We start from the raw sequence: 11,907 nt of genomic DNA, 5'->3' as shown, positions 1-11,907 counted from the left end.
CATGATTAAAGACCTTAGCAAAGAAAAAAAAAAGTTGCCGGCTCCAGCTCCTTCGTATCAATATTATTTTTCAGACAGTTTCCCCACGGCTCCACCAATCAGCTCATCTGGATCTGGAGTTTACCTGCATACATCCCATTCACTCTGTCAGTTTTTTCACACTTACTGCTGTTGAGGAAAAACTACACTAAAAGCCATACCTTGCTCAATTGTTTGTACCTTCTTGGCTCACATAAAACTGTACACGCAGTTTTATAAGATGCCTTGTCCGTAACACAAAAACTTCAGCAAAAGATGAGGGTGCTGAGACATGCCTCGGTTCCCTATTTGCTAAAGCTGTTAAGATAAACAGCTCAAGAATTTGAGCTGCACTGAGGCGCAGAGAGGAACATGGCTTTTAATGCAATCAGTTTTTCTTCATTCATCAACACATGCCTGAGAGAGGGTTAACTGGTGTCAGAGCACTTGGCTGTCGTTATGATTTGCTCCAGTGGTGTCAGACATGAGCGCCTTCCTCTAAAAAACAAAACAATGCAGGGTGGAGCAGGTTTCACATGGATTTTTGCACAGATGTTATCTGAGAGGAAAATAAGCCTCACTGCTTTAGCATCTGGTAATAAACAAAGGTTAATAAAGGCTTACAGATGCTGTCAGGTGGCTCCCAGCACTGACACTGACACAATTCAACCAGTATAGCCAGAAAAAAAACGAAAGACAAACCAGCTGGTAAAATGCACATTCAAACTTAAGCCATAACTAAACACCACTGTAATATTCCTACCAGTGTTTTTGATGCATTCATGAATTCATCAGTCGTTATAGCTCTCCACAGCATCACAACGCCTGCTGTTATAAAGTGAACAATAGCGTCCAGTGTCACACAGCTGCTATTCCCACACACAAAGCCACATTATATGTGTGCCATTGCAGAATTTATTACAGGCAAAGGAAAGTATCTAAAAAGGCTACAGAACAAAGAAAGGAGACCATAAAACACTCCGAATAGCCAGGTTTAAATTTAACCAGACTTTGCTATCTATGTACACGTTTAAAATAAATTACACCCTTTCCTTCTGTTATATCAGAAGGAAATCACTGCCTACTTATATATATATATATATATATATATATATATATATATATATATATATATATATATATATATATATATATATATATATGGGGAGAGAGGGGGGGAGAGGGGAGAGACATAACGATGTTTTCATAAAAGTATATAAACGCGGCACTCATCTAAAGTATATATAAACGAATATTCTTTGGTTAGAAGCTAAGCAGGTGTTGTGTCTCCCCCTGGCGGTTGACTAGATTTATTACATCACTTAAGCTCAGCTTGACCCGGATCCAAAATCCTTAAACCCAGTGATTATATCCTGTAGGTCACGTTTTACTACAGTTTGGAAGAAATGGCGGACATGGATGAATTGTTCGGGAGCGATGGGGACAGCGACAACGACCAGCGAGGTAATGTTGCCCGAAACTCGTGGCTTATATTGTTTAATCATCAGTTTGTGCATTTAGATGAGTGCCGCGTTGTGCGCAGCTGCGTAGCAGAGGGGAGCTTTAACGCGAGAGTGAGGTGTGGAACGTTTCGCGGATGTTCGTTATATCGAGGCAGGCGTTAATAATGTTAATGTGTTTTAAACGTTGGCTTTAATGGAAACCATCGTGGAGTTCTTTTATCCTTCACCTAGTTTCACTTTTCTTTTTCTTTCTTATTTTCTTTTTCCTTTTAAAAAAAAAAAATCGGTTTTCAGTGTTTGGATTCACGTGATGTGTCTGAGACGGAGGGCCATGGCTTAAGTTGTTTTGTTGCTGTGGTGCAGGATGTGATCAGCGCTCATGTTTTTTTTTTTAGCAGCACGACTGCAAATATACATTTTAAGACCTTAAAAAAACTTAATTCCCTTATGTCAAAATTAGAATTGTCTTCACGCACAAACTGGTGCAGCACCTAAGTTCACCTACATAATCTTTAATTTCCACAGACTTGCTACTAAAATGATTTTTACAGAAAGAAGAACAGTACGAGAAAACCGTATGACACTGTGTATTTCAGTACTCACTGTTGATACAGCCGTACATAAATAATATTGTGATTGCATCAGATAATCCCATACAAACAATTGTCAGATATAACAGTATTTATTCAAAAAAGGTCTAAATATAATAATATGGGTATTATTCAGAGACATAAATATATTATGTCTGTATGAGACAAAGTGTGGAAAACCATCAAAGCACTTTGTTGTGTTGATGCTGAAATCTTCTAAAAAGTCTACAAAAAGGAGCTAACTGATATCATCTTTGCTTCTTTTTGTCCAAAAGTAGTTGATAATTGGAAGCTTTTTCTGGCATCACTCGTTTTTTCCATAGAAATACTGTGATTTTGTACCCCAAAGAGACTTAAGGTGGTTATAAATAAATAAATATTATTTCTTTTAAACAGGATTGCCCCCAGCCCTGCTTTGTTTGAACAAAACACTGGTATATGGAGAGTATGAGGATTTAAACAAGCTGAGCTTCACCTTTTTAGTCACACATTTGTAATGTGAGAGGAGTGAGTAACATCTGTTTGGCACTACAAACTAGAATAAATCGGACTGCTTTATCTCTTTGCAGAGTCTGGCTCCGGCTCTGGTTCAGAGTCGGAGCAGGAGAGGCCTCGTTCTGTCAGCAACGCTTCAGGCAGCGGCAGTGACAGCGAGAGGGAGCGGGATGATGATGATGACGAGTACGAAGGCCAGGAGGCCGGCAAGCCCAGCATGAATAAGGTGCATTTTGCAGACATCGTTCAGACAGCCGCCTAATCAGTCGTTCAGCTGTGAATTTAGCCACTGAAAATACTGCTTCAACTTCCACAGTGACCTCAGAGAATTGTATTCCTTTTGTAATGTTAATCTTGCATTGACTTGAGTTAATAAACTTTCAACCTACCTCAAACCATCTAGTATGTTTATCCCACAATGAAGGTGTCCTGTGTCTGCAGTAGAAGGACTGAGGCGTGCGTGTGTGTCTGTGTGACGATACAGTCATGAGCTGCATCTAAACGTACTCATGTGTCTTCTCCGTAACAGGAGCTGTTTGGAGACGACAGTGAGGATGAACAACACAGCGGAAGCGACAACCAGTCTGAGCGCTCGGGGAACCAGTCAGATGCCAGCATGCGCTCAGACCGCGGGGACAACGATCACTCCGACGCAGAGCAGCACAGCGGCTCGGACCGTGACCATCGAGATGAGGATGAAGACGAGGAGGATGGGGGTCACCGGTCGGACGGAGGAAGCCCGGCTGGCAGCGGGATGTCTGGCGGTGGGAGCCCTCGATCTGACAGGGGCAGCGTTCGCTCAGACAGAAGGTACGACGTCTCACACAGGCTGCAGCTCACCGTTGTTTAACTGAGGTCGTTGATGGCACGGAGATCGGGATGCTAAAATATATCTTTTCCAGTTTGAGAAACGCAATCAGGTCTTTGATCTGTCATAAGGAAGTGGATGGGGGATTAAGTGACTTCCAGAGGAATAAAAATCAGAATATATGTTTACCGTGTTTGTTCTTATTCAGTATGCACAGCGATCCTGGGACTCCGCAGTCGGGCCCGGGCACACCGCACAGTGACGGCGAAGCTTCAGGGAGGGAGAACCAATCGGAAGATGAGAAGTGGGGCGGAGAAGCTAAGAGCGACCAGTCGGAGGACGAGGAGGAGAAACGCCACTACTCTGACGAAGAGGGAGAAAATTCTGATGATGAGGGACCGAGGAACAGGAAATCAGGTACAACCCCCAGGATCTGCCGCTGAGCCAGCCTCCAGGGTTAATCTTTTTACACAGTAAATTTCATGGATTGGGGCCATATGTGAACATTTTATCCCGAGCTTAAAACTCAGAGGTTAATATGAGATTAATTTTTCACACAGACTCTTTGCACGAGGCGATGAACTGTTTTCCTTTACTGTAAGATGTGCGTGGGTGTCCCGTGCCTCCACTATAAACGTGACATGTGGAAAATGATACATAAAATTTCTTGGTTTTGTTTTTCAGAGTCTGCAAAAGGAAGTGACAGCGAAGATGATTTCATAGGACGGAAACCCAAAGCGAAAGCCGCCTCCGATTCCGATTCAGACAGCGATGCTGAAACAAAACGTAAGCCCTAACCTTACTGGGTCAACGTAGCAGCAACGATTTGTCTTTTGTTTCTGCTGCTGAATTTGATATTTTTATGGTACTGAAAGTTATCCGTACTCTTCCGCAGCAAAGAAGGCCGCAGCAGATGACCTGTTCGGAGAAGCGGACGACATCTCTTCAGACAGCGATGCAGAGAAGCCCCCGACCCCGGGCCAGCCCCTGGTATGTGTCTGTTCTCTCACCCTCTGTTCTTCTCTGCACTCATCACACTTTTAAACGAGATCCAAAATCCCCTTTTTCTCTAAGCCTCTCTGAGCTGATCCCTATTGTCATGGGTCACTGGATTATACAGTGTTTGTTCACTTGTTCGTGTGTGTGTGTCTAGGATGCAGAGGATGGTATGGAGGGGGAGCAGGCAGAAGAGGAGCCTGCGCCTGAAACTCGTATTGAAGTAGAGATCCCAAAAGTCAGCACTGACTTGGGATCCGACCTTTATTTTGTCAAGTTGCCCAATTTCCTGTCTGTGGAGCCCAGGTCAGAGCATGTGCAGTGTAGATAGATGGAAAAATTATTTTCACTTGATGATAAGATAATTAGATGTTCTTTGACGCTGTCTTTTCTTTTTCTTTTTTCCCTTTTAGGCCGTTTGATCCTCAGTACTATGAGGATGAATTTGAGGATGAAGAAATGCTGGATGAAGAGGGGCGGACCAGGCTCAAACTGAAGGTCTGTGTAGATTGGAAATGACGGATGACAGATTTTATTTATTTAGATTTTTTTCCTACGTCACCTGATGTTCATCATCTTCTCCCCACAGGTGGAGAACACAATCCGGTGGAGAGCGAAGAGAGACGAGGAGGGAAATGAAACCCGAGAGAGCAATGCGCGCATTGTCAAATGGTCCGACGGCAGGTGTGTGTTACGTCAGGCTGGATGCCGCGGGGTGCGACACTGCGATCAGGACATAACTCTGTACTTGGCACGCTTTTCAGTCTCCCATTCTTTCCACAGCATGTCCCTCCACCTGGGGAACGAAGTGTTCGATGTTTACAAAGCTCCACTCCAAGGAGACCACAATCACCTTTTCATCCGACAGGGCACCGGGCTGCAGGGACAGGCCGTGTTCAAAACCAAACTCACTTTCAGGTAATGCACTAACATGCCAGTGTGGCTTTGGTAACAGGCTGCTGTTTCCTTTTAGGCACAGACTGAGAGTTGCGAGGGAGACTCCTCCTCCGTCTGGCTCCCTGACAGTAGAATATGTTCTAAACAAACTCCGGGCTACCTCTGCAAACAACAACAACAGCAGCCACAATGGCACCCTTCATTCAGGCTCCATTTAGAAATGTACTGAATGCTTTAAGTCCCCGGATCACCTTGTGCAAGCTGCACAGGTTTCTCCCAGTAAGAACTGTTTAAGCTTCTTAGCGCCCCCCCCCCATCCACCTGAATGTTCTGTCTTTCACCCCACATGGGTCTATGAGGGCAAACCTGCCTCAGTGTGCAACAGGCCTCCGTGTTCCCAAACAGAACATTATTACAGTTTGTTCCCTTGGAGCATTAACATTTGAGTTTTGATTAGGATTAGAACTGCTCAGCGTGCAGATGGTTACAATGCTTTTATTTTCCTTTTAAAAGCACCTTTAACTCTTTTAAAGCCAGAAAATTCACGTTTAAAAAAAAAAAAATGTGAGCACCTAAAGAACAATACTGTATGACAAGACTTCTTCATTCACGAGGTCATTTGATACGACAGTGAACTTAAGGTTACAGATAAATACATTTTCTTAAATAAGCCAAACAGACACATGACTCTGTCATTCACAGCTTCGAGTGGTCTCAACATCGTGAGTGATTTGTGTTAAATTTAATGCATTTTTAATAAATGCATAGATTATATTTGTGGTGATATTTTCATAAGTCATCATTAAATGAGGGAGCTGAGGCCAGCAGTTAATGTTGGGGATCTAATAACGTGAGACACTCGACAACAACAGATGTCTTTGGTGAAGTCAAACGAACACAGTGTGTTCTTTTAATCAAGCAGACATAATTGATGAATTTGTTACGTCATACCTGGCTTAGAATTGGGGGCTTTTTAATGCGCCAGCATTGTTTACATCCATGTACGCCTACTTAATGAGACCACATTTACACTCAACAGCCAGTTTGCTAGGTACATCTTGCTAGTACTGGATTAGACCTCTTTTTGCCATCAGAGCTACTTTAATTCTTTGTGGCAGAGATTCAACAAGGTGCTGGAAACATTCCTCTGAGATTTTGGTCCGTATTGACCTGACAGCTTGAGATGAGTTGAGCTTTGTGACATGGTGTGTTATGCTGCTGGAAGGAGCCATTAAAAGATGGGTACCCTATAGTGTTAAGGGACTGGGCACGGTCAGCAGCAGTAGTAAATAGGCTTTGGTGTTGTGATGCACAGTTGGTACTCTATGGGGTACACGTGCGCCCAACCCCTTTACACCACCACCAGTAGCGCCTTGAACTTTTGATATAAGGCCAGATGGATCCATGCTTTCATGAATTTAATGCCAAATTCTGAACCTGCCATCTGAATGTCACAGGAGAAATCTGGACTCCTCAGATCAGGCAGTGTTTTTGTCTTCTGTTGCTCAATTTTGGTGAACCCAGGTGAATTGTAGCCTCTGGTTTCTATTCTTAGCTCACAGGAGCGGCACCCAGCGTGGTCTTTTGCTGCTGTAGCTGCTGCTTACAGGTTTTTATGTGATATTCGTTCAAAGATGCTCTTCTGCATATTTTCTCTTTTTATAAACTTTCCCAGTAAACTCTGGAGATGGTTATGTGGGAAATATCCAGCAGATCAACACTTTGTGAAATAGTCAGGCAGCCCGTGTGGCACCAACAACCATATCACATTCAGAGTTCCCCTCAGATCACCTTTCTTACTCATTCTGATGCTCAGATTGAACTTCAGTAGGTCATCTTGACCATGCTCTGAGTTGCTGCCACGTGATTGGCTGATCATATATTTCTATTAGGGAACAGTCAAACAGGTGTACATAAGAAAATGGCACATTTTGTTTTATTTTTTATTGTGTTTTATTTAATCCACACCTGCTCTCAGTGCTTGTTGCTGTGTAGCCGTGAATCATTGTGAACAGAGATTCCACAGCAGCAGAGTGGGAGTCTCTTTCTTATTAGCAAGACATCACAAAATAACATCAGAGGTTCTCAGTGCAACTTTTAATCTCTATGTGGAGCTCATGGAAATGTGTGAAAGCACAGGGCAACATAAAGACCAGCATGTACCTAATGCTGCATGACCTAATAAAGATGACAGTTAGCTATAAATTAGCTTGTGCTTTAGTTTCCTTCTGCATTACATTACTGGCAGGGATATGCTTAACATGCCCTGTGTGCAATGTGTTTGCCCAAGATAAAAATAAAGCGTGCGATATTAAAAACTCCACAAGGTAGATTTAATGAGTGTGGGCTAAAACAGGTTTGGCAGTCGATACTGTGTTTTTCTTTCTGCCTGTTTGCAACACAGAGGTGTGATCTATGTGTTAAAGAAGAAAAGGGAAAAAATGTGTGAAAACCTCCCACTCTTAAGAGATTCACTTTTATGAAGACGTACTGGGGAAATGTTATTATTCAGGTTGTTTTTTCTGCACTTCCAGACCCCACTCCACAGACAGCGCCACCCACAGGAAGATGACCCTGTCTCTGGCTGACCGCTGCTCAAAGACACAGAAGATCAGAATCCTTCCCATGGCTGGACGAGATCCCGAGTCCCATCGCAATGAAATGATCAAGGTAGCACGAGCCGTCCGGTGTGGGAATTCTTTTGTTACCACAGAGACCGGAAGAGTGAGATGAGGTCAGCTGTTGACAGGCACCATGGCTGCTTACATAATAATATAACCTGACATGCTTGCATAATGTGGTCACGCAGTGGCGAGTGAAATGGAAACTGAGTCAACCAGTCTAGAGTTCTGGTGATGCGTTTACTGTCGGCTCGAGAAAGACTGCAGATTACATTGTTCTTCACTGTGCAGCATTAGCTTAAAATGGCTTTTAAAACATATAAACACACATTTGTCTCTTTGTATTTTAAACACTCGTGTCCTGCATGATGATGTCTAATGTGCGTCAGTGGGGATTGTGCGAGTTTGAATAATTAACAATAGACGCCCAAATACTAGACATCAATTACGCTTCCCCCATTGTTTGTAGTCAGTACTCCCAGTTGGTGGTTCTTAAGTTATCATAATTACAGTTCAACAGCAACAAGGGTCCGTGCCTTTATACAAGTGTATGCCAGTCTCACATTTCCACAGAATGTGGATTTCAGGTGTAATTTCAGTACACTTCATAGGTCCTTCCCTCTGTTGTGCCTCAAACAGCCCAAACAGGCTGTTTCAGTACCAGCAGCTGAAATCAGGCTGCTTTACTTTTAAGAAAAAAGCATGACATCTGTTAGATGTGGTAGGAGCAGCTAAAATGTAGTAGATGTGGAAAAGGGTGGTAATTGGCGACAGAAATCCTTAAGCTTGCACTAAAGTACAAAAAACACACCAGTAGCCCACAGCACAGTCTTTGTTTATAGGTTTTAAATGTCTTTTAAGTTTCCACAGTTTCTAATCGCTTCTGCAGTGTCATAATTCTGACACTGATCTAGCCTTTGGGCAGACAGTCAAAGCTAATCATAATGGGAGCTTCAGTAGCTGCGCAATGTGTAGATTTCTAGAGCAATGGTGGGCAGAGGGGGCCACAGGTTGTCGTGTACCCACATTAACTGCCCACTCCTGCTCTAAAGCCCATGGGGTGTTGAAGCTGTGGCTCTGGAGATCCATGCAGGAAAAATGGATAAGGAATGCTTTGCTTTACCACCAACACTGCTGGCTTTAGTCAAAATCAAATTGAAACTTTATTTTATTTGCTTTCACTTTATTTTTATTTTTTTTAAGATATTAGACTGTTATATTTTTTATTTACTATCAAAGTAGCCTCCTTTTGATTGGATTCAGGTAGGACTCAAAGTAAACAGCATTGCTTTTAGTTACCCAAGTCAAGCTTCTGTTTCAAAGTATGCTGAAACAAGCTAATGGATTTTTTTTTTTTCCCCTCTCTTCACAATTGTTTCATTGTTGGTAATAAAAATAAGAACATGATAAATGAATTTGATTAGATTAGAAAACACAGTATTATTGTAATGAAAATGCAAAGTTAAAGCACAAAATACTAATGATCATGAAGAGTAGTCACATGTGGTAAAAGATTTGAAGTATTTAGATATATTAGTAATACTGATGGGCTAAGTTATACACAGTAGACACTTTATTCTGTGAAAGCTGGGAAATTCTTTTGCCACCGCAAACATATGGCAGGTAGCTTAAATAAGTAGGAACATCAAGACTTAAATATGCTTTTTGAGGGTTCAAGAATTGCTTAAAAACGGCTCTTTTGATAGTAAGGTTTGCTATAGACATATTGTAGATGCCTAATAATGTTCAGACTGAGTAAGCGTGTGTTCCTGTTTAAAGTTAAAGGTTATTGAAGCACATTTTTGACTAACTGGCACTAGCTGATTGTCAAACTTAAAATGGGCAGGAGGGCAAATGTTTTAGAAAGTAATTACCCTTTCTCTCGTTTGTCCTTACTCTGCCTGCAGTTGTCCTTTTATTATAGGACAGCTAATTCTGTTTATTCCAGTGAGGAATTGTCATGTTATAGGAATAACAGAACAACAAGCAGGGTAAATGTACTTTAGAGCAAAAACGAATAATAGGCTCATTTCTTATTGTTTTTTTTCCAACAAGGCCAGCTTATTGCTTTAAAGGGAAATTAATTAGACTTTTCCCACACCTAACATAAAAAGCGACCTTTTTTCTCAGTGTGTTTGGGGAAAAACAATTAACAACTAAGCAGCTAGAAATTAAATGCCTTGAAATGATTTTTGTATAAATTCGCCACTCGGGTCTGTCTTGGCAGAAAGAGGAGGAGCGGCTGCGAGCCTCCATCCGCAGGGAGTCCCAGCAGAGGAGGATAAGGGAGAAGCAGCATCAGAGAGGCCTGAGCAGTAGCTACCTGGAGCCCGATCGCTATGACGACGAGGAAGAGGGCGAGGAGGCGATCAGCCTTGCAGCCATCAAGAGCAAGTATAAGGGTGGAAGTGGCCTGAGAGGTGAGGATGACTGCGTTTCACATTGACTGCTGTCGTTTTGTTTCTATAATTTTTTTTTCCTCGTATGTTGAGACGTGTTTGGGAGTTACAGAGGCCTGATGCACACGCTCTTCTCTTTCTGCCTCACGTACAGAGGAGCGAGCCAGGATCTACTCATCAGACAGTGATGAAGGTTCTGATGACGATAAAGCCCAGAGGCTGATGAAGGCTAAGAAGTTGGACAGTGACGAGGTAGGTGCAGTGATGTGGTTGACAGACAGGGGGCGGTGTGAGGCTGGACACCGTGTAGAAAAAAAGCCAACTTTTCTCATTATCCTTTGTAACTAAGCAGGACAGCAAAAGCTAGACTCTTCAGAGCAGGAAAGCTTTTCTGCACTCACTGTTGAAGTGTAACTGAACGCTGTATGTACTCCTGTCACAGGAGGGCGAGGGATCAGGCAAGAGAAAGGCAGAAGATGACGAGGAAACGGGCACCAAAAAGGCAAAGAAGTATGTCATCAGCGACGAAGAAGACGAGGAAGACGACGACGAATAATTCATCTTCCCTTATCATTCCACTGTATTATCAGTGCTCAGCCCGCATGGCATATAAACAGCCATATTTTTTGTATATTTTCTTATGACCTGTTTGTGGGTGGCTGTGTCTGTGTGTTTGCTTGTTTATGTTGTGTACAGAAGAGGTGAGAAATAAAACAAAAAACGGTGGTTTTATGTAACCAAAGCTTCTCGAGGCCTCTTCATCTTTTTAACACCATGAATCATATATATATGAATCACGCTGTTGCGATGTTATGAAACAAACTGTTACGTTTCGAGGGGAGGCTGTTAATGGCATAATTGCTGTGGGCTGCCAAAAGATTAAGTTAATGGCATAGAAGCAGCATCTGCCATTTCTGTTCCTCTCCCTCATGTACACACATAATTGACCAGTGTTTTCAGTGCGCTGGTTTAGAGGTGGTGGGGTTTTTTGGTTTTGTTTTGGGTTTTTTGCAGTTCGTGTGAATGTTTCAGGAAAGAACCGGGGAGTGTAGTGTTGTCAGAGGAGGAGACGATGCCAAAACCCACCTGATAGAAGACACAAGAGATTAGAGGATTTGGGGTTTGAGACAAAGGAGCTGTAGTTCTGTGGGAGAAGATCCCCCCCCTCAATAACCTGCCTGCAGAGGAAGGAGTAGGAATATCTACTTCTTCCTGTACAAGCAGCTGTAGGAAGTCCCAAGCTTTCACTGGCACCCCCTCTGATATTCTAACCCATGCCATTGCTACACCTCTGCTAAACATCCAGCCCTTATAGGGCCTGCTAATAGATACCCTTTTAAATTGTCAACCATAGATCGGTGCCATTATTATTGCCAAATCGTCACAGTTTCAACTGTCAGGACACCAAGGGTTTTAGAAGATGTGAAACCTCACAGGAACCCTGCAGACTTGAATTACATAGTCATATAAACAAAGAAAACATTTTAAATCTCATATTAAAGTGAGATATGACAGCCTGCCTGCAGCTAAATGCTGTAAAAGAAACACTAATTAGTGTTACTATTAGCAAGCTAACCTGGCTTATTATTCTCCAAACTGCATAAACAACCTGTTTGCTTC

General features: G+C 42.6%; 1 protein-coding gene across 1 annotated transcript; it reads left to right on the top strand.

Annotated features, from left to right (window-relative positions):
* The first annotated feature begins 1,362 nt into the window (after nt 1-1,362).
* On the top strand, nt 1,363-11,040 carry leo1 (LEO1 homolog, Paf1/RNA polymerase II complex component). The gene is made up of 14 exons (XM_086291687.1): nt 1,363-1,482; nt 2,641-2,792; nt 3,096-3,376; nt 3,583-3,791; nt 4,059-4,160; nt 4,270-4,364; nt 4,528-4,676; nt 4,784-4,868; nt 4,960-5,054; nt 5,154-5,288; nt 7,802-7,937; nt 10,116-10,308; nt 10,442-10,539; nt 10,730-11,040. The coding sequence occupies exons 1-14, from the start codon at nt 1,425-1,427 to the stop codon at nt 10,841-10,843; spliced, it is 1,902 nt and encodes a 633-aa protein (XP_086147813.1). The 5' UTR covers nt 1,363-1,424; the 3' UTR covers nt 10,844-11,040.
* The last annotated feature ends 867 nt before the right edge of the window (nt 11,041-11,907 follow it).

This window comes from Aulonocara sp. 'chitande type north' Nkhata Bay, linkage group LG1, assembly GCF_057382095.1.
Source record: "Aulonocara sp. 'chitande type north' Nkhata Bay isolate Kocher_YH1m ecotype deep benthic linkage group LG1, A_spYH_male_GT1.1, whole genome shotgun sequence".
NCBI lineage: Eukaryota > Metazoa > Chordata > Actinopteri > Cichliformes > Cichlidae > Aulonocara > Aulonocara sp. 'chitande type north' Nkhata Bay.
Note: the sequence above shows the minus strand (reverse complement) of the source record. Positions and strands in the feature narration are given on the sequence as shown.